This window comes from Accipiter gentilis, chromosome 9 (assembly GCF_929443795.1).
Source record: "Accipiter gentilis chromosome 9, bAccGen1.1, whole genome shotgun sequence".
Taxonomy (NCBI): Eukaryota; Metazoa; Chordata; class Aves; order Accipitriformes; family Accipitridae; genus Astur; species Astur gentilis.
The window spans coordinates 34,494,583-34,518,861 of record NC_064888.1 but is presented as its reverse complement, the minus strand read 5'-3'; the positions used below and the strand labels follow the sequence as shown (position 1 = coordinate 34,518,861).

The 24,279-nt window shown below is 35.7% G+C and overlaps 1 protein-coding gene across 1 annotated transcript in view; it reads right to left on the bottom strand.

The window, feature by feature from the left end:
• Window positions 1–24,279, bottom strand: part of NHLRC2 (NHL repeat containing 2) — a 31,854-nt gene that overhangs the window by 6,710 nt on the left and 865 nt on the right. The window contains exons 2-8 of the mRNA XM_049810138.1: window positions 22,379–22,531; window positions 15,103–15,558; window positions 12,610–12,731; window positions 10,731–10,860; window positions 1,477–1,576; window positions 772–1,003; window positions 199–321 (exon numbers count right to left, since the gene is read on the bottom strand). Coding sequence (XP_049666095.1) covers window positions 199–321; window positions 772–1,003; window positions 1,477–1,576; window positions 10,731–10,860; window positions 12,610–12,731; window positions 15,103–15,558; window positions 22,379–22,531 — 1,316 coding nt within the window. The remainder of the gene's footprint in view (window positions 1–198; window positions 322–771; window positions 1,004–1,476; window positions 1,577–10,730; window positions 10,861–12,609; window positions 12,732–15,102; window positions 15,559–22,378; window positions 22,532–24,279) is intronic.

The following is a 24,279-nucleotide window of genomic DNA, read 5'->3' as shown; positions in this document are numbered from 1 at the left end:
ACAGCAGCATGTGACAGCAAAACAATGGTAAAGAGAAGGACCCATAAGGGAAGGAAGAAAAGAAAAAGAACCCACAAAGGAACTCATTTGTTTCCTCAGCTTAACCGCACCAAGCACAATCTTTGTATGTTCCTGAAATAATCCTTCGTGGTAGTAAAAATTGCAAAGCCTGTATATATCAAGCTACTATATGCTTACCTTATGATTATAGGAATCTGCCACATAGAGCAGTTTTCTTTTCTTGTCCCATGTTACTCCTAAGGGATGCTGCAGCTTTGCATTTATGCCCGCTCCATCCATATCACCAAAGGCAAACAAATTCTGAAAAAGTATTTTATTAAATTAATACATTTGATTATTCAATGTTGACATGAATTTAAATGACTGTAATTAAATGGAAATTCACTGACTTAAAAAATCAAGACAACTTCAAAACAAGGATACTAAAAACTGGGAAGTGAGGATGCTGACGATGGAAATGGAAACTCTGACATTTAAGTTATCAGTACGAATCTAGCTGGCTTTAATGACCACACAATGCCGAATCAAGTTGGCTATTTTAAAAATAAGTGAAGTAATTTGTTATCTGAGGAGCAACAATCTGCACTACAACCTGAGTGTCACAACTGGCACACATTTGCATTCCAAGCAGTGAAGTTAAGAAACTGATGGCCACGGAAACTGATTTACCCTCTCACCCCAAAAGTGGTTCCTCCAGGTCAGGCTTGAGGAATATTAGTAGGGCAGTGTGGGGAAGTTTGAAGTGATTACCAATGGATCTCTCTCTCCTCCTACAAGGTGCTTCACTGCTCCGTCTTTCAGAGAGATGGTTCGCACAGTGCTGCTCTCGCTATCTGCTACAAAAAGGCAGTTCCATGGTTCCTCAGAAGCCAGAGAGATACCTGAAGGCTGTGCAAAGCCAGCCTTATGCGGGTATGCATTGTTTCTGTTCTCTTCATTTCCACTCCCAGCGAATCGAAGGCAGACTCCTTTCTTTAAATCACTAAAGGCAAATAGTACCCAAGTTCAAGAATGAGTTTGAAATACTTCAGACACTATGCATAAACAGAAGCTACAGGACAAGCACTTCTGAGTTACAAAACCAACTGTACCACAGTACAAGGAATTATTCAATGCCTTTGTGCTAACTTTTACTTCACCTTAGTATATCATTCATCACTAGACAATTCAGCAAATGCAATGAAAAGTAACATTCAATTATATGAATGTACCTTACCAAGTCATAGTTTTATAGCATAAGTAGCATCTTTCATTTCTCTAACAGATGTGGGAAAAAGCAGGCAGACTTTAAAGGACACACGCCTTTTAAGTCTGAACAGAAGCAGCAAGCTTCAAGCTAAGTACAGTCAAGAAAAATTATTTTTAGTTTAATTTGATTATCTCTCTCTTTGGGATTTGAAAGCTGTTTATCAAGACAAACAGCAATTTCACATGTCTCTTATTACAGTTGCTTACCTTCCCTTTGGTAGTTTTCCACCTTCCAACATCAGTGCCCACACCTGATGAGTGCCTGCCATTGCTATCCATAAAACATCACCTTCCTGGGTCCCTGAAACTTTAATAAAATGTATGTATTAAAACAGATGAAAAAACCGCCCACTTTGGGAATGTTTTATAAAACAAAGAAATCAACAAACCAACCCTGCTGTCCCCCCTAGTCCACCTCACTTGCCATGGGGAAGAAAAAAAAAAAACCCCAATGAAAAAACAGAGCAAGAGAAGGAGAGCAAGAATGTCTTCATCTACCAAAAACCTCTGCTATTTTTCTTCTGTTCTCTTCCTAAGGATATAAAAATTGTGCTTTTAATATCCCTGCCTGATAAAGGCAATGCTTCAAATGGGATTTGCTCTTTGCAACATCTTCCTATTGGGTCCATGTTTCACCTGTTATTTTTGGATTCATACTGGCCAACAAATACGTACATATCTTTGCTAAGCATGGTTTTGGAAGGTGTGGGGGATGCGTTTGGTTTTGGTTTTTTTTTTTTACTATGCTAGTGACAAAATTAGATATTCCAAAAAACTACTGGCAGTTGCTTACAGGTTTTGAGAGACATAACCATGGCAGTACGATTGTACATTACATACAGAGTACGTAATAGTTTTAAGAAAAGGGTAACTGATGCTTGCGTGTCATGTAGGTTTATGCTCTGGAGAGCAACAACTGCTGTTTATTCAAACATTAGATGTGATGTGGGCAATTACTAATATCCCCCTGCACTAGCCATCCAGTTTCCAAGCTGTTCTCCCTATGCACATGTACATGTGGTATCACAGATGCAAGATGCAGATCTGTGGAACAGTGACTTGATCAAGAGGTGTTCAGGTATGTGTCAAGCATCTAGTTTTTTCAACTCAAAGTATAAAACTACTGTTCACCAATCCAAATCTATAAATTACACAAAGTTTGCCTCGGTAATACTTCACAAATAAAATTATACAAATGGAAAGCAAAGAACATATAAGTGCTCTATAGCTTTAAACATAACACATTACAGCATAAGAAAGAATGCATGAAGACAAGTTCTGAAAGACCATTAAAAACCCCCCACAAAACCAATAACCCAAACCCCAAAGAAATCAACTTCTCTTGGCCTTTTCTGAAAATCTTAAGGAACAGAAAGTTGGCATTTAAAAACTGCATTAAAATGGGGATGCTGTTATCTAACACCATACTAGTCTATGCACACTGTATACAACTGTCCCATCTAGTCAGAGACAACAGTAAAATGTTTTTCTAAATGAATGTATCAGGTATTGGAATAGGAATAACTATTAGCCAGTCAACAGAAAAATACCTTCAAATTGCTCACTGAAACTTTTTATTCACATGAACATATGAAACATTATGCATCTTATAGCTGTTCCTGTAAACAACCTAATAGATACCTCTCCCCCTCATATTTTGGAGTTTCAAAATAAAAGCAATTATAGGCAAAATGCTTGCAAGCATTTTAAACCTGCGAATTTAGTCCAAATCAGTCTTCCTAAAATGAAATTACCACCATCCCCCCAACTGAGATCCTGCTGTTTTAATTCTAATTCTAAACCTTTCCTACATTACACCTGCAAGAGGGGAAAAAAAAGCATTCTTCTGTCTCCAAGATCCATTTCCTCATACTATGAGCCCTCTTCATAGTAGTACTGGTATGATTTTAACACAGTTTATCTTCAGCCTTTTCTGTTTCTTGGATCAAGATACAAGTTTCCAAGACTGTGATCAAAGGAACTCTTCTGACTCAATCCTGCACATCCACACGGCTCCATGTTTTTACACAAACTAGAGCTCCAAGAATAAAAGTCAAACTTCCAAAGCACCTAAAAGTTTTTTGTTGAGCAGAAAGGTTTACAAAATGAGTTGGAAAACGCACATTTTATGAGTCACCAGAGATGTTACCAGTACGCCCCGCTATGGAATCACCTTTGATTAGAGCTTGTTTCTAAGAGAATTAAATTCAGAAAATGGCCTATGAAATCATTTTACTACTTTGTACATAGTACATGTTCAACTTCAGGATTTTATATTTCCATGATGCATACCTTGCACTTTTCAGATGCCTCTATCCTGAGTACCCCAGAATGAATAATGCTAAACTCACTGGTCAATTCAGAAGGTGAGTTTTTTATCTTGCTATGCAGTGCAGTTCATTTTGAGGGATCTCAAAAAGTGCTTTGTTAATTATTTACTATTCACTTCATCCGCCAATGAAATGAAGGAGTAAAACTTGAACTGAGCACTTCAGAAAAATTTGTTCCATTCATCTATCCAATTCTCTAATTCCATCCACTGAAAACTCCCTTGTGACAGCTATACGTTGAAAAATTGAAAAGGTTTCTTACTCTAATTCTGCACACCAAAAGTCTTCTCAAATGTGAGACACAGGAAAAAAGGATCAATATTAATTTCAAATTTTACTGAATACTTAAGATCAAGAGACAGAAGATCCTTTCTTCAACTAGAGAACAAGACAGGAAAAATAAGCAAGAGCTCCATAACCATCATAAATTTTAATGCAACTTAAATATTTTCTACTGGATTTCAATCAGAACAAAGAGAATGGATGCAAGCATGGAAACAGCACAAGCATACTGAATTGTGGAAAATATGTCAGAACTTTAACAAAAAAATTTATACAAAACCAGAAAAGTAAAAACAATGCCTATAGTTGCACAGCTAAGATATTTTATCACATAATGGTCCTGACACTACAGAGTTTAATGCTTTATGTTCTGAAACAAAAGACAGGAAAACCTCTTCTTTCAGGATAGAACAGTTTGAGGACATGTCACCTTTGTCATCCTTGTACTGTTCTTGCAGGAGAACCAGCATGCTAAAATTGTGGTAATGCCATCATTATCATAACTCCTTATCATCCTTGAATGGAAAGAATTTATTTTGAAAGAATTTATTATAAAACAACGTAAAAGAACAAAGCAATTCTTTTACATTTATTCAATTAAGCACCACATTCCAACCTATCTTGAGCTGTTTTAAAAATCCAGTGTAGTTTCTCCTTATTAGGGTATGTGCTTTCTTATCTTTAGTGCTGCCTGTATCAAAGCAAAGTACGGCTTGCAAATGTTATATACTTATGTTATAAAGATTCACTAATAATGAAGTAGAGCTCTGAATGCACTGGTGTTCCATATTATATGATGCTTCAATTGTTACATGATAATGCAGTTCCTGAATCTGCCTCTGCTATATATCTGTGTTTTAAGAATTCACAGTCCTGTTTGTACACTTACACAACTTTAAACAGTTCAGTAATACTGCTGACCATTAACTGTGAGTCAATCTGAAAGCACAGAAAAGACTTTATTTTGTAACAGTCGACAGCAATATCTGTTTGAAGAGATTCCATTCCCAGGACTACCCACACTTGCAGCTTCCCTGTCTGGGGACTGCATGCTTGCTTCCAGTCTGGGAATTAAAACCCTGGGAATCAAAGTTACATTTTGTGGCTGGCACCACTGACATTTTCTAAATAGATTGAAGTTTGAAAATATTATTCTTGTCTACTAATTTTATCTTTATAAAAAGTAACAAGGAAGAAGTCTGTTGGTACACTCATCCTCTGCAAAACACAAGGCAAAAAGGGCTATACAACATGCCCTCCAACAGCATAACCCTTTATGAAACAAAATGCTTCTGGAATTTTCCTTGTTAGTTAACATACCTGCCCTCTCATCAAGGGAAATCCTTGGACATAGATAGCAAGGGGATATCATACAATGGGAGATAACAGGGAGCTAAAAATGATGACTATAATTAAATGTTTTTTCGTTCTTTCCCAAGTTTTCTAACTCAGGTCTTCTGACTGTAATGGCAGTACACACTTCAAAAAAATCCAAAGTAGATGTGACAGCATTTGTTAACATGAAAGGACTAATTTAGATTATTTAGTGTTGGGATACATCAATATAACTAGAAAGCTAAGTCTGGTTATGCGTTTTATTCACTCCTATTTAAGCATAGCAAATGCATACACTTGAGGGCACTTCAGCAACGCAACCTCCCCTGGCCCCCAACACCCACATTCCATGTTTGAAAGCACTTTCAGCATCAAATGAGAACAGTTAAAAACTGTGTCTCATTATGACCCCAGCATGCCTGACAAAGCCTCTGTAAGACTTGTTAAGGATATTTATTTCCAGCGGCTCTGCATCTGGAATTTTGCATTAAAAACATTATCTGATACCTGAACTAGTGTTTAGAAATCTGATTTGTAGTTTTAACTTCTTTGTCATGAGCATACATTTAATTCACAGAACAAGACTACAGACTGTGGAACAAAGAGAATGAGAAATCATCATTCCAGGTACAAATATTGTAGTTTTTATAGAGGGCAGTTTCAAGTCATGGACTTCAAAATGTTACAAAGTTTGACACCTGTTAAGATGGCAACTCTTCTAATCCACATGCATCTTTTTACTGCAGAAAGTAATCATCAACCATTTTGTCAAGATGTAGAGAAGTCCAACTTACTAGAAATGAACTGCATGGGATTACTGTTGGATCTCAACAAGTGACTGAGTCACAACTCCCATTACATCCTTATGTTAAGACTTTAGTCTTTGTATGTTTCTGTCAGAGCCATGTTTATACTAAAATAAATTTGTAATTTCTTGATCTGTTTCTATAGTGAACATGTGAAACATTAATAACTTCTGTTGCTATTACTATACAGCAATACCATAAACTCCCTAATCTCTTAGTTTTGACTTCAAATACAGAATCAGAGCATTCAGTCAACAGTTCAACCAGGTTTCTGTAGAGATAAAGTCTGTTGGGCTGATAGCACAAAAAGCTACTAGTTCTGAAAGTTTATCCCTCCTCAGTTTTCTCTCAAAAGCTTAAAGGAAAAAAAAGCGCCACATAAATGCCAGTTTAGGACCAGGAATGAAAGCTGCTTAGGGGTGACAGAACCTGTACTTATATTATACAACGACATGTGAAAACTTCAGTTAATTCTATTTGCCCCGCTCTGATTCTGCCAACAGTGTGAAGCTGGCTAATCCACTCAAACAATATACAGAAGAAAACAGTGCGCTTCAGAAGTCCTCCCAAAGCGAAACTGGGTAACGTCCTGCTTCACTGCAGTCCTTCACTGTAACTTCTTAATGTCATATTTCTCAAAAGACTTTTTCTCCTTAAATAATTCTTACACAGGAGTAAAACCCTATGATAAGTCTTCCACTTCAGCCTTATCTTTAATTAAGAAGTTACCTCTTCTTTGAAATTCCCAATATTTTAAATAAAAAATAATTACCATTTACAAGTAAATTTAGGATCTAGTTCAAGGAGAGAAGACAGACAATGCTGTTCTGTGTCAGTGACGTCTCTAACATGATTTTCTGTAGAACTGAGCTTGTTTGAGGGCAGATGCAGCCCAAAGCTGAATGGGGTATCTTTTGAGTTTGTACATTGCATAGGAAACTGCTAAAGAGATGAGAAGGCCTTTTGCACATCACATCATTGCTACATCAGGCATATTACATATGCAACATATGTTTAGAGTAATTCAAATTTTGAGTTGTCCAGAAAAATGATTCCTAATTAATCACTGATGATCACAAAAGCAGCTCTTCCATTTTCAGCTATTGCCAAGGAAAATGCCTTTCACAGGACAGTGAAGGCTAGAGCCTCAATGCCAGAATGAGACCAGACTAGAAGGAAAAAGAAGAGTGACATGTAGAAAGGATACTTTCAAGATACAGACAGTTCAGACATAAACAGTTCATACATAGTCTCAGCTCACCCAGGAAATGCTTATTGCTGAGTTATTGGGACTTTCTATAAATAGATTATTATTAAATAAAGACCAGATTTTGGAATGTGAAACACACAGTTATGTCACCAAGCACAGGTCATTGTCCTCTTCCTTCCAGCAAGAATGCAGCTATCAAGAACATTTCACGCTTAGATCAACTGTGCATTTAAGTATCACTTGCTTTCAACACCCACTGAATAAAAATAGAAGGGGACAACAGAGAAAGCTAAAAAAGCACACAGTAATTTAATAACGTATTTTTAAGCTGCTGGCCCTCCCCCTGTATTTCCTGCATGATCTATGTCAATGCAAATTTCAGCACCAACTTCAAGGAGGCCAGAATTTAATCCATGGAGTTCATTCAAGAATTTTAGACAGGGAGGGTAAAACACAAGCTCAGTGGTCACAACTAAAGAAATAAAAAAGATGACAAGGAAGAATACTGTCTGCCTGAATCCTAGCATGTGTTTTGTCTCCGTTAACTCCCCTACCTTAAAGAGAGGTAACCTTTCCCTTTGAGACTTTGAAAAAGGTCAGCATAAGCTGTTCAATAGTATTTAGTGTAGTACATAAACAGCTTAAACATTTAAACTTCTTTTTTTCTCCCTTTCATGTTCTGGATAGCATGGCTTTGGACATTGAAAGGAAGCTCACAGAAGCATCACTTGTTTAACAACTATAAAATCCACAAATCTACCTTCTGAAAAGAAAAAATGCCTCTTGTACACAGTTTACGCTACATAGATCTAAGGAAAGTGGGAAAGTATGATGTTATTTCCCATATGCCACGCCAGTAACACAAAAGTCAAACTTATGAATTTTGTAATAATGAACATAAGTTGTTGAAGTGTACATTATCTCCTGCAACTTGCACAAGATACATATAAGCATATGTAAAAAATGGGCACTGGATCTGAACAAAAGTAATATTTAAAACTCTCATCAATTACTTCATCCATCCAAATGCATAAACAGGCATTGGCGCACCAGTTTTAATATACTGACAACAGGGTATCTACCTGTAGGACAGCACACTGAGAATTACCAACGGAAGGCTGGGTCTCCAACCCAGGACAGTGAAGATTTCCTTCAAAACTACTTTGCGAGCATTTACTGAAAAACAAATGCATCCCATGGATAGTAACAGAAGATCCTACTAGGCTCAAGCAATTTGCAGTAATCATACAACCTTGACAAACTCTGCTGCAGCGTTGACAAACTATTTTGATGGCTGGCAACAAACTTGAAGTCACTGCAGCTCCTAACAGTATCTACACTGTAAGACATATGCACTGCAGACTACAAGACACCAGTCCTGGTTCCTCATGTTCCATGACAGACTCTTGTTAGCATTCTACTCAATAGAACCCTCCATTTTGACAACTGTCTCTGGTTATAGTTTCCTAAAGAGTTTTATATAGCTATTACAGTAATTTACAATTTTCCTAGCTTACTTTACTCACACAAAACCACACGAAAAAAATATCTTAAAAAGAAACTGAAAGCACGCCCTCCCCCCCATGTCATCTATTTTGCCTATTACCCTCTCAAAGAAAGAATTTAAATTGATTTAACCCCTTCTTAAGTGACAGGTTATATTATATTTTGTAGAGATCTAAATAGACATCTGACTGATAGGTTCTAATTGAGTATGAAAGAATCTATACTGGTCTGAACAGAGTGCATTCAGAAGATCTGATTTTTATGTAAAATGCTTATAAAAATTCAGCAGTCAGTGCTAAACAGTGCAGAAGAGGAACCCTTTACAGGTGACTAATTCAGTGATTACTATGTTCATATTGATAACAATCATATCAATTAACATTTAAAAAACAGAGCTTTCAAAAATAAAACGTATCAACAGATATTCAACTACTGGCAGAAGCAGAAGGAAGCATCATGAAAAATGAAAAGTAAAACTATACGGTATTTTGAATAGCTCTGTTAACCAGCTTAAGTTTCTGAAGCAGTGATGAGTTATTTGTCTCCTCCTTTGCTGATCTGCAAAACAGCTCTGCAATAACATCCCACGGAGTTCAGCTTGCTGGTTCAAGATACCTTGAAAACTATACCATCTAGTCACAGAACAGTCTACTGAATCACAAAAGGAAAATCAGACTGGATAAAATTCAGCAAAGCTCATGCCTTCATTAATAGCAGCCCACATCCAGTGAGATGCTCTTTCAGGTACTCCTCCTTTCTCTGGCAAGTAGGATTCCATATGCTTAACACCGATTGTAAGGGTCATTGACAAAGCCTTTAAAAAAAGTGCTTTTTTTTTTGGTAGAAGACACCAGCAAAAATGTTAAATCTAAAAATTGATGCTGGTTGCTTATTTAAGTAGTCAAGGCTGCTGGTAGTACACTGTCTATACTGACAATGTATTTGTACCAGAAGACTTCTATACAACCAGCATTTATGAACTAGGTTCATATTCCCTTAAACTTAATTTGAGTGTGTTTTCCTCCCTTGTAACTGAGCCAAGATTATAACAAATGCTTCCAGGTCAGTAAAATGTTGTAATTTACTAATCTTGCAAAGTGCCTCCAATTTAAAGATATTAGACTTAAATCATGCAACTTCCCCACCCCATTCATCTGCAAATCCAAAAAATCCCAATATTGGAAGTAAATTTTTATGCCTGAAGTACTGACCTAAGGGGTTTACACCACATTAAAGCATTGTTCTGTCATTGTTAAGAAACTGGCATCTGCAACTTCTAAATTATATCGAAATGGAAACATGAGAAAATAGAGTATCAACTCACAGTTAACGGTTGAAAACACAGTTACGCGATGTCAAGCTCAGGTGTGTGTTAGGAGAACCAGGAAAGAAAGCTACTTAAATCCTCAGAAGCTGATTCTTGCATCCTATTATGCAAAGATTTGATTTTTACCCCTTGATACTTGCAAGGTTTTTTCTGAGATATTCCTCTCCTATCTGATTGACTCTATCATGATCTCGAGTCTAATGATTTTATGTCACCTAAACAGGAATAAACAGAGGCCCCCAACTAAAATTATTTTTATTTTGTAAACTCAAATATTTACAAGTAGTCAGACATGTCTGTATAGTCAGGGAAAGGAACTTCTAGACAATGCTCACTTCCTGTAAAATGTAGCTGCTTCTTAAGTGATCCTGGCATAAAGCACTGGCCTAACAAAGGCAGTCACAACTTCCTTCTGTATTTGGACTCAGTAACTGTGTAACTTGCTGCAAAAGAATTTTGCTTCCATCAAGTAACAGTTCACATTTTTCAGGGTCCAAGCAGAACTGCAGTTATCACTTGCAAATGAAACCACTGATTTTTAGACTCAGTTGTAAAGTAAATCTTTACCTTTCAATATCTCAGATTATTACCAAAACAGGAAAACATTTAGCAAACAGTCATGCATGTGTAAACACGAGATGTTAAAAGCTCGACTGATACAATACTTGAATTTCCGAAGACCACATCCCACGGAGAGCTGATAGGCTGTTCTTCTCCTTTTGCTCCACCTTCTTTATCAACACCTTGTATCCCAATGCCTGCTACAGTGGTCACCATCTCTAATTCCAGGTCAATCTACAAGAAGCAAAATTACACACACTGAATGTACAAAATTAACTTGACTGAAGTTACAGATAATTTGAGCTAGATGTCAAAACCAGAGAGCTTTTGCTGACAAATAAAAAATAAATCCGAACAATTTTCAGCTATTTGTTTATTTAGGAAAATAATTAAATTTACCACAATGCTTGCTGATGGGGGGGTAGGTGGGGAGGAGAAGGAAGCAGCAGGCAGCAGGAAAACCACATGCCTGGAATTCTCTTCCACACCTAACAAAAATTGACACTGCTCTGTCAAGGTTTGCTCAGCAGTTGTAGAAGAAAGCATCAAAATTTTCTAGAAAAATACTCAGACAATGGATGTGGATATTTTATTTTAAACTTCTACAGGAATATGACATAAAAATTCAGATACTGTAACAGTATCTCCTAGCTCTATATAAAATAATCTGTACAAAGCAAATAATTTTTGCAGTTTATTTCATGCCCTAGAGCAAAAAAACGTTTATTTCATTTATGCAATGTAAATCCCTTTATTTTTCCTTCCCCTTCTGCTTATTTTCTAAGTGACTTCCAATACCTCTCAGGAATTTATCATGATGATCATGTAAAAAGGGAGTCTTTCATGCACAGAATCTTCTAACTTTTGTAGCAGTAAACGCACTCTTTGCAAGGCCTGTGGCCTGCACAAACACCTGAAAACATATCCTGTAGCTGTTGTACTACTTTAATTCTTGGATACCCTCATGGCACATTTAGATGAAAGGGAACAGCTAATTATCACGAAAAATGCTGAAGCAGTATGATCCGGATCTTCAGAAGTTTCTGAGCTGTCTTTGCTACCTGCAACTTTATTTCCTGCAGTCACCATGCTACAGTGATGAATATTAGTAAGATGAGGATCCTGGAGCAAACTACTCATTTTTAGTATCAATATTTCTTTACCAAGGGGGAGCCTTAGTCCCTTCCAGAATAAAACCTGGCAGCCAACTGCAATGAATCCAGTGCAGGGATTTTGTAGACTAGTGCTTTGAATGAACCTAATTAACAGTACAAGGGCACTTTAACAGTACAAAGGCACCCCAAATTGAGTAAGGATGTACCTCCTCTGATCACAAATCAGACATACTGGTGAGGATCCGAGGACAAGATCTTCTGAGATGCAAAGAATACTTTTAATAAGAAGCTAATATTATATTGCTTCAACAATCTTAACTTCTGATTATTCTATATTTGACCTAACCAAATGTAAGATCCAATGACAATATACAGAAAGAAACCTTGCAAGCATTTAATCAAAAAAAAATCCACATGCAAAAAATTCTGATATTAAAGCAGTTACCTGTACTTTAGAGACCTAAACAGCTAACAGAAGTTTAGATATTCACTGAACCATAGTAGTACAATAACTTTAGATAAGAATCTGATACTACCGGAAGTGAAACAAAAACAATTTTTGCTTCCAGTACTAAGAATAGATGTTTCTCATAACAGGAAAGTAAGAGTCACTAAAGAAAAAAAAATAATAAATCAGTTATGCTACAACGAGTAGTGCATATCATCTTCATCTGAAAGGAAGCACAGAAGTCTATGTAGCCCTTCAGAAAACAAACTACACAACAGCATTTATTTAAGATATTGGGCCAAATTTCCTTCCTAATGATGAAGGTATTTGGAGAGTAATTAATTTGGTGTAAATTTTGACCTGTGTAAGCAGAATAAGGTATAAGAGATTAAATTTTGAATTTCCTTATGGGAAATTTACCTTTCTAATTAGGTGATTTTCTGTATCAGCTACATAAATAACATTATTTTTTATAGCGATCCCTTGTGGTGAGTTGAAAGCTGCCTCTGAAAATCTGCCATCTCTCCTTCCACTGCTTGGACCTATAAATGAAACAAAGCAAACTCAAAAGTAATTTTAGAAAAAAACCAACAAAACCCAAACACTTAAAGTGCATACATTAAAACCTGTAAGAAAATTACATATTCTAAGAGATGCTTTCACAGCACCTTGTAAAGTTTACATTATTAATATTGTGTAGTCTCATTTTAGTCGCTGTGCTATGTGATTACAATAGCCTGGTGCTATTCAGTTTTGACCTCATTCTCCACAAGTTCTCTGCTTATTTAAGCTCATCTTCCAAATAGAAGTCCTAATAGGGGTCTAAATTGTTCCTGTTTCCTTGCCCTAAAGGACAACAGCAACAATGGAAGACAGAAATAAAAAACTACATCTTTTTTTCTTCCTAACTACATCAAAACAAGCCAGCAGGAAAAACTTTTAATTTCCAGAACTCAACTCCATTTTAATGGTTTAGATTTTGCTGTAATCACAAATGAAACTAATATTTGATTAGCAGCCTTTTCTCATTAATAATAATTAGGAAAAAGATGACATGGAACTAATTACACAAAAGAACATTGAGAATGATGGAGTGTCAGTCTTCTGCACAGAACAATCAAGAAATAGAAAGGAACATGTCCTGAACATAACAGTATGAAGGTAAGCATCGTATTTCAGAGGGCGTAACATTTAAAGTGCATTAGCAGTATGTGTCAGCAGAAGACATTTAGATATGAGTTATGTGTGCATCATGATTTATGATGCAAATATAGTAATTTCAACCTCTGTGCATGCCGACATTTATTACTGTATTATCAACTTCATTACATTCTTTTCTGCCCACTGACTCATTTAACTGAGTCACTGAAATACACAAACTTTTACAACCTACTGTCAGAAGACAATTTAGACCTTAACAGACACCAATGACTGAGGTGCTGGTGTGTCAAGATTCCAGTAGCTCCCCTTATAACAGTCAGGGTGCACATCCCCATGGAAGGGAATAGCAGAGTGCCAGAGGAAGGAGGGGTACCAGTTCAGAGGTTAGGACACCTCCTTCTGAATTACTGTTTACTAACTATCCCAGAACACTAAAGGGTAGCTTGTCTGCAGAGACTTCATCACACATATCAAACAGAAACCAAATTATCTTATTTTTGTCATAAGAAATCTTGTCTGTACTTCCCACAGGAGATGGGTATTAAGACTAATGCCTTTATCAGGTTAACTTGGATAATTAGTCCGTCTATCCAATGCACTGTTACTTCAAATAGCAAGAGATTTTCTTCCTTTCTTTAAATAGCAGTGCCACTAGTATTTTTACGAGCTTTGTAGGATCCTGCCATGGCAGAGGTGTTAGTCAATACCAGACTAACTAATATACGACATATCAGCATACAGGTTGTGATTCTGAGACATAAATGAGCCATTGTTCTAAAAGATTTGGGGATTGAACCACTTCCTAAGTCTGTCTGTTATGGTTGCTCACAGATGGACTGTCCTAACAGCTATTACTTGGTGCATTAAGATGTAACTTTGACCACTGTAACAGATTAAAAAAAAGAACAAGTCTGAACGTTTCATTTATGAAAGAGTAAAGCATACAAAGAGTGTGCAATTTTTTTTAATTTGCATTGTACAGCATATTGTAATTTTACAAAAACCATTGAAGAGTTTAGTTTTTTTAAAGCTGAAATGTTACTAATATAAACTCTGTAACAAATGTAACTAAATTTAAAATACTTAACTTTCACTGTTTTCATAACTTGTTTATGCATTACACCTCAGTTTTGATGAGAGCACAGGGCTTTTAATACACACTAAGGCAACTTTGTTTTCAGGTGCCTATGTACTTACTAGTGCAATGCCCCTGCTCTTAATTCTCCCTTCCTCTAGAAACCAGAAGAGGATCCTATACAGGAATGCTCTTCATTTGAAAAAAAAGCAACAACAACCAAACAAAAAACACACCCCAAAAACCTCCCCACACAACACCACTGCCACAATTCAACATTCATTTCTTCTATTGGAAACGGAAGCATTACTGTCTCTTTTCCCTACCTTGCTGCTGGATGTGGATGTATGTCACTTAAATCTAAACCCATTTGCAACTCTTTCAGAGGAATACAAAACATATTTTTTGTAATTCATATTGGACATCATATAAAAAGACAAGCTTTAGTCAATGGAACAAAGAAAAAAAATCTCAACCAATTGCAGTAACAGAGTCTCTCACCGATGGTACTATACTATATCCCCCTATATCCAGTAAAAGTGATTTTAGTAGGAAAAATATTTCTGGCAATGCTTATAAACTACTACGTCTTCTAAGAAAAGAATCAGCCTAGTATGCCCAGCAAACATACCCTACTCCTAAACTAAAATTACTATAATAAACTTATATAGCCTTACCTCCAACAGTGTGTAGAATTTGTCCATTTTTTTGAGTAACCAAAATCCTATGATGTCCAGTGTCTGCTATTACCAGCCTTTCTCCTGAATTATCTACAGTCACTTTGCCAGGAAATAGCAGGGGAGAAGGTGGGAGGGTGTCCCTGTATAGCTTTATTCCAATGTTGTTGTCTTTGATTTGTCCTCTCTCCTTGTAGAATTTCAGTGTTATAGATGTAAATAAAAACAACTTCTCTCTGTGTCCCTCTCCAACAAGCGAAAACAGCATATTTCCACGAGGCCCGAGAATGACCAGAGTTGGCCAGCAGGACACTTCTAGTTCATGCCATAGTGTAGCATCTGCATCATTTACTACAGGGTGCACAATATTATACCTCAGAACAGCACTTTTAATGTTATCCAGAACTTTTTCATTTGGGAATTTCGCTGAATGGACACCAACAATAATAAGACCGTCTGAAAGGAAAAATAAAATCGTGCATTGATACATATTTGTATTTGAATTAAAAAAAAAAAGTAAAAATGATGCACAGTTATCTCACAATGTGACTGACTGCTTTCCAGAATGAAAGAGGATTTGAACAAACAAAAAGCAATTACATCTCAGTAGGAGTACAGATAGATATGTACACAAAATACTGAAACTCAGAAACAACACTTCAGTAAAATTACTGAACTTTAGGACCATTACTTCCCCAGCTGGTTGACATTTAATATGTCATAAATTGTTCTTAGTTCCTGAACCTCTACATAGTAAGGTAGGAAATACTTTCAAAATAATTATGGGTAAGTTGTAGCAGTTCAACTGATACTTTGGGGTTTTTTCAGATGTTTATGATACCTCTTTGTCTTTTGATTCCTATACACAACTATGGTGTTTTAGAAAATTAATTATTTTCCACAGTTAACTAGGAATCACAATTATAACACTGAACTCCAGAAGTCCAGAGTTACCTTGGCACATCTAACGCTAGATAAACAGTAAAAAACAAACAAAAAAAAACCCAAAACAACAACAAAAAACCCAACCAAAAAACTATAGGCTTCTGAAATCAATACAGTATTCTATATTTCAAATAAAAATGCTAGCACTGACAACTATGACAAAATTACAAATAGCACTTGTTACAAAGCAGGCAGGCTTGAACACTTTTCCTTAAAAAAAAAAAAAAGAGGGGGGGGAGGGAGGGAGGATTAAATAACTTATTTTTGCCTCTCCCCTTAAAATGTTTAACTTAATTTTTGTATTTGGTTAATAAAGACAATGAAGAGTTCAGGTTTTCCCATAGCAGGGATAACTGCACTTCAAATCCTAGTACAAAGGTGTTGCATAAGCATAAAGTAATATAATTCTGCTTATATACATTGCATACATAATACCAACCCTAAAATCGATCAAAAGCACACAATTATGAGCTTCCTTGAATTGTTTGCTTATTTTCTTAGTTTTATGAAATTCAAACACAGAAATAAAAATCCATGGCTCAGACTTCAGCTGCTTTTCCCTTGTGATAAGAAATAAATCTGCTTCCACCCCATGTAGACAATTACGTAAGCAGCCCCAAATTTTCCACTCCCCCTCCCTACCCAAGAAAGAATAAAGAGCCTTCCTTTAGTCAAGCCACTTTTCAGTGGCTTCTAGGAGGGGAAGTGAAAAAAAAAAAACCCAAACAAAACTACATCCTTTTTCAGGGCTTTAAATTATGTTTCACTAGCATAATCTCCACCAAATGAAATAAACTGTGCATGACATCAATACCATACTTTATCTTACTTTGTACTTAAAGAATACTATTAGCCATAAGCATAATCTTGTTATAGTCAAAGTAACTTGTCAATTCTAACTGAAGTAAGGAAGATAACAACAGTAACCATGCAGTTCTAGAAACCTGCAATACAATAATTTTAAACCAGACCTGTTAATCTAATGGAAATCATTAGACATTAACCTTACTACTTATCCAAAAATCACTCATGTTTCTGGATAGTGCAAGCATTTTGTAACCACAAATAACAACTGGGATCTTTCTACTTCTTTGTCTAAGTAAAAGTTTTAAATTTGCATGTGATCTTTTGTGTTATTTTGAGGAGAGAAGTGAAATTAAATGGGAAAGGAAAATATCCTTAGAGTTGACGCCCACATGAGTTAATTTTACTGCAGTATTAGAAATTATTTTGACAACAAAAAAAGTACCTTTTTTTTTTTCTCCCCAGTCAAGTCTATAAAAACATTTAGCATTTATAAACCCTTTTATCAGTAGCATTCAAATATCTGTGGCATTTCCTTCCTTCCCACAGTCACCAATGTGTATAGGTGGATTCCTTATAGTATCATATTTTTTCAGTAATACAAGTAATACCAAAAAGCAAAGAAGACTTGGAGTCTGTACAAGGTGGCATGGAATAAGAACAGCCATCTAATCCAATTCTGATGATGTTTATACTCTGAAATACGAGTGTAGATCCTCGAAGAACTTCATAAGGTTCTTAAATCAGACTAATTTGTGCTTGTACAAATAATCACTGCAATTGAAAATGTTGTGTTGTGCTACTATAGACAAAATAGGTTTGGTTGAACAGTTATTAAATTTAGATAAGCAGGATACAATTTAGTTATAAAAGATAAAGGCAGATGCACAACGTGTATCTCTAAGTAAGCAAGTTCTGTCATTTAGTGCTTTCTCCAATATTGTTATGCTTTATCCTAAACAACAGCCAACGGAAATAGCCCCCCTGAAATGACACTCATCTGGACAAAACAAATTTTTAAATAAATGTTTTCTCAGCAAAGTTTTAAGAAGACTTGAGAGTATAAACTGTTTCAGTTACTTGTAGTAGCAGATACTTTATTTTTAGAAGGTAATTTTTTTTCAATTCAAATATAAACATTTGTTACAACAGGAAAAGACTTCATCAATTTATCACAAATCTAATCAGGACACAACCTGAATACTTTCAATCACTTTGCTAACAAATTTATTTCTCATCTTCTAGCTTCTCATAGTTGCTAGAACAGTACCCCTCTTTCCCCCAGTTTTTCTCTCTTTACTCTTCCAGTTGCAACCACAATTATCAAAATCCAGAATTAGCTCTCTGAGAAGGAAATCCACACAAAAAATAATTTTTTGCAGCTTGCATAATGTACCATTCTCCTTATCAAAGAAAATAATTTTATTTATTTAGCATTCTAGCATTTTAATTTTTAATCCACAAGAAGTGTACTTTTTTTCTGCAGTAACTCACCTATTTTATACATTTTATTTCATTTAGTCTAAACTGTTATGTCACACAACAATTCATTCTAAACTGGAAATTTATGTATCAGATCATTACAGTTATTTGGCACTTACTACCTAATCCATTAAAGGGCTTCACTATTTGTAAAACTAAGCAAATATGTAAAAATAAAATGCTTTTGTAAAACTGTCCGCCAAAAGCCCAGTCAGCAGTTTGGCATTACAAGAACGGTGAAACCAGCCCTCTGATCAGAGAAGGCCTAAACCAGGGCCCAAAGAGTAACAAATGTAAACAACTGCATCCAAGGACATGGTTTGGAACAGAATGTAGTATTTACTTTTATGCTTTTCTACCTTTATGGTAGAGGTGCAAGCTGGCTAGCTGGACATCTTTGTTCTACTTTCACCACTGGTTTTGTGGTAGAAATGTAACAATGGCAATTATTTCAGGTCTTAAATAGTTGTATTATTTGAGCTCAAACGGGTTTGTTTACTTCTAAAGAAACTGATTTAATCTTAAGTTGGCTACTTATTCAGTTAACAGTGTTAATGCAGAAGAACATCTTCAGTGTGACAACAGGAAAGGGTAAAGTGCTGCATAGTAAAAAACTTAGTTCAATATAACAATTTCACAGATATAGAATTAAAAAAAAATCACTATAACTGATACAGTCTTTATCAATCCTATAGGTGCAGCATGTTGCATATCAGACAGCTCAAGTTATAGTATCATTAACTGATCTCCAAACAGTAGGTCAAATATTTTAACTGTAATAGGATCAGCAGCAGTGCTTATATTTGTCCTTCAAAAACAGCATTCAGGCTAGAAAGACAATTCTATACTGAACACCTGAACAGCACAAAGAAGTTACAACATCCTCTCATGAAGAAAACTCATGTGGAAACTGATGGATGCTATGCTAAGACATAAGAATATGCACACCATTTAAAACACTTTACTTGAATGATTATAACAGAGCACAACACTGGACTTATGCCAAGCTATTTCTAAATATTAAAAAGTACTCCCTCTTATAGAAGTCATTTCTGGACTGCTGATAACATGAACTGAATATGCACTGGGTTTTAAAATAACTTTCTGAATGCCACTTGAAACACAGAAATAGCACCACTGAAGATAGCAGCGAGAACATATCAGCTAAAGATGCTAGGCAACATTTAATCCTATGGAAAGCAGTCTTCATTTTGAAACAGATCTCCTGAAGCTCCAGACAATAGAACTATGTGCGTATGTACAATGATATATACAATGGTTTAGGATCACCCTGAAACTACAACTTCTTGTATCCAGGCTTCTCATGACTGATGATCACACTGCTGAAGTTTCAATATACTCCACATAAGAGAGCACTGAACCACATAAAAAAAAGGTAATCAGTATCAAAAAATGTATGTATACAATGTATAATCAAAGAAAGACATTATATCAATATTAAGGTTTGTTCTTAGTTATGCAGAAAAACATAGGCAACATTCCTTCAAATATTCAAACACTAGATTGAAGATCCAAATGCATTGAGATAGATGCTTTCTCAGAGTAGAGAAGCTTGTTTTCATTCTGACTAATATTGTCTGCTAGGTCAGCACCCTCTGCCACCTCTATAGCATGGTAAATATATACATGAAAAGTGTAAGTAAATGCTATGTTTACAAATCTAAAGTTTAGTAAAGCTGTAGTTTCATTATATATTTAACCCAACTTGCTGCTACCAAAAGAAATGTTGCTCATCTTTTGCACCAAAATCAGGTTTTTTGCAATCGCAAGGTGATAGATTTTGGAACTAACCCAAACAAAAGTGAAGGGACTTCCATTAACTAAATAAAAGAGTAGGTTAAAATAGAATGAAACTCCACAATAAGGCTGAATATCAAGATACTTGCATTAATATATCTAGGCATTCTTAAAGTCTTTTTTTTTTTTTATGTTCGACATCCATTCTGGTTTAGTTTTACTCTTCAAACTTTTATTTTTCTCAAGTTTCTCAAGTCAACAGCTCTCTTTCTCCTAGTGATTAGTAAATCGTGTTTGCCTTTGGTGAAAAAGATGCACGTTGATGTAAGACCATCTACTGAAGTATTTTTCTATGGCTTAAAAAACCACAACCATGACCCTTGCTGCCTTGATGTATTTATACGTATTACTGCAATGCTAAAATTTACACACTTTGCACAGCAAAGAAAGATTAAATAATCCTGAAAAGGCTGACAATCAAAACATGAAAACAGCAGAAAACAATCAAAAGGGAGATTCGTAGTGAAAAAAACCCCCACGTATTTTTCTTTTTGTTTGAACCATCAAGCACTTTAATCTCTTCCTGAATCAAACTGCTGCCCTGTGTTTCCTAATGGATTAAATTTAAGATTAATGTTGCACACACCTGCTCTTCTTTCCTTCTACCTCCACTCTCATCCCAAGTATCTTTTTTCTCTCTCCGGTTCCTATAGGAACAGGATAGCTCAAATCCAAAACCAACTTACTAGGATAGCTCAAACACAAAAAGAATTTATCACCTATCAGCAAAGTACTTTCCTCAAGTAAGGGCTCCTATGACAGGAAGTTTAATACAACTCAGACAAAAAATGTGTCTCCAAGTGGACTCCAGTTCAGTTCAGAGTACTGCAGCCTCTTCTACACCAGTATAGAGATGTTCAAATACTTTAAAGAGAAAGCTTGTGCGAAGAGGTTGTTAAAATGAGTATTTTGTTACCAACTGATTGAACAGCTTGGTCTTAGAAAACAGATTAAGGATATGACAGCTATATTAATACAATAACACTATACTATACAATTTTTATAATTTAAAGATCATTATATGATCAATGTAATCCGAAATCTCAATCTAGACCTTCTTCCCAGCATGCCTGATATCCACAGCAATCCATTTATCATTTGCTAATCAGCTTCCAGTTACAACTGCCTCCCTTCCCCAAAAATGCCATGACAGTTTTTCCTTATTAGATAAAGTTCCTCATATCCGAAACACTAAACTGGATCTCAAATTTCTCCAAAGCAAACAGCTAAGCTTTCCAAGGTAGAAAAATTAGTTTGAGTCTTCTCTAAAGCACTATGTAAACCTACAATATATGTGAGCTACTTAAAGTTAACTTGAAATTTCAAAGGCACTGTAATTTCTTTTTCTAGTGAAAGAAGGTAACGCATGAAAATAAATGCTGCCAAAATTAAAAATGATGAGAAATGCCAACAGAGAATCAGAGACTTAAACATTATAAGATAATGTTATTTACTACATATATATATATATTGCATTTAATACAATATTTTTAGGGCTGAAGGTAACACTGTTCTCCATCCTACTGTTCAGTCTATTAAAATATCCAAGATAAGTGAGTAGCTGATACATTCTGTGTACGATCACAGCTTATCTCTGACAAGTCATCATGATGACAAGAGACTGCATTCTAAATAGTAATTGCCCTGCATTTTTATTCACTCAGAGAGATAGATTTCATCTCAGATGTGAATTTAAAGACCTTAATTTCCTCTCCAGAATACAAGACTACTAATGGTATATAAAGTGATGCCAATACCAAAAAAATTCTAAATCAAGTTTACATATTTTGTTGTTTCAGTTGAAATGGAAAAAACAAGTAGCCTTAACTATATTCATTCTACCACCTTTACTATAGTCTTCTCAGAGTTGGTTCCTACCTCAAGCGTAGAGGGTTACATACTTACATTAACTTTGAGCCTGTATCTTACATCCTTGTGTAGCTTTTTGCAAATAGCCTTATTTATGAGGATATCAGATTTGGGCTTTAAGCACGTATACTATTTCTTTAATTATGCAGACACAACAGATACCTTATTTAACCCCATTTAAAAATGTGATGGGAGTATACACAGTCACCTTTTTTAGGCTACTTAAAAGATTAGAAGACATTTTTAGGCACCCCTGAAATTTTGCCAGCTGTTTAGTAACCAGCAACAAAGTGACTCAGCTACTCTGCCTGCAACACTGCCAGTAAATTCTATTCCAAGCAAGCCAAAGCACTTTTACCTTTATCAGAGTACTGGCGCTCTAATGCGTGGAGATCAGGCAGCAGGTGCAAGCAATTGATGCAGCAGTAAGTAAAGAAATCCAACACCACAACTTTTCCACAAAGGTCTTTGTGAAGAGAAATAGGACCTGCAGTGTTTAACCATTGTAGATCTGGAATTCAGAGAACAGTGATACCCAGTTAGGGGAAGTGTAGGGAAAGGCAGACACTTATAACTAATTTGCACACCACCAAACGTTCCTGCTACATTTCACTTTAAAAAAATAAAAATAAAATTCAACATTCCTTTCCACACAGGTAGAAAAGCAAACCAAAAGTCTTGTATTTATCCAACTCATCATTACGTTCCCTAATTCTTCATAATTAGTAAATGAAAAGAAATACTATTAACAAGATTTAATATAATATTGAAAGTCCAGTTGATATATTTAAATATATTTTTATTGAAAGAACATGCAAGCCTCAGAAGAATTTTCATGCATTTTAAAACATGATCTACATTATTCAACCCCTAACGATGTCATATGGGTAGCAATTAATTATTTAAAACTCACATAAATGCTAGTAAAGTAAAAATCTGTTAAACTCTTAATGATTTTTCCCACAGTTTTGTAAAGAACTAATTTCAGAGATGATTAAAAAAATTTTGTGTTTATAGTTTTGATCTTGATTTTCAAAGTTTGAAATGACAGGTAAAAATTAATCCTGTTATATGGGAAGAAATACAACCTTTTCAGATATTCCCGGTAGTACTCCTGGTCATTTATTTTAACCACTTGATATGAGACATTAAAGCATTCTTTTCTCACTGGTAACTGTGGTATCAAGATGAGAAAGAAACATCCTAGAATACGGTCTGCTGTTATTATCACTTAACATTTCTGAGAATAAGGGGAGGGGGGGGAGATAGATGTGATACAATGCAAAGCTGAACTAAATTTTTGACAACCTGGACTAATCTAAAAATCCTCAAAACTTCCACTCTAACAGTTTCAGCAAACGAATTTCTTACTGCCCCAGGAGAAGTTATTGCTGCTGAAGTCAGCAGGAAGCTCGTTTTCAGTTTCACTAGGAGGAGGATTGATCTCTACCTCCATACATTTATCAACAGATGCACACAAATTCAGATTCGGTGACAATAATGAGAATAATTTATCAGGTATATGCATTATTCCCACAGTATAAGGGCTTTACTGTTTACTTTTTAAAAGAAAAGAGAAGGTTATTTATTTATGGCATTGCTCCCCTTTTCACTAGAATTAAAATACCTTTCATAAAAAATACTGGAAAAAATATTGGCTACCTATTTGAGCTCTTTTTAGAGTAGAAAATAAGCTTTGACAGAACACAGAAAGTGAAACAATATTAATGACAAAAGCAAAAATTCAATTCAGGGTCCAAATCTAGACAGAAAGAGCATTCACTTTGCTCCATTGGTTAAAAATCAGAATTCATTCCTACCATAGGTATGTGATTTTAACCCTGAAGTTTACCTCCGGAGGTCTCTGTCTTGCAGCCAGATGTGAGCTCCCACACTTGCCGAGAGCCTTACTAAGGTTAAAAGGACCTTGAGCAGGACTTGCAAGATCTTACAAGACTTAACCTTTGATTTCACACTTAGCACAAGAAGAGATACAGAAACGTGTGAAAGGGAAATGGGCGCACCACTGAAAGAGGGTGACTTCTCCAGCACAGTTTGTATTATCGGGGACATGAAAATTGACAAGCACAGGTAAGTCACAGGGAGAAATTGCTGGGAAACATCCTGAGCGGCTGCAGTGAAACCGAGGGAGCTCAGGGGAAAGCTCCGAGAGTTGGTTAAGGTTCTCACTATGACCAGAGGAGAGAGGTATCAATATACTGCACAGAAAGGAGAGGCTTTACTTAAAAATATTAATGA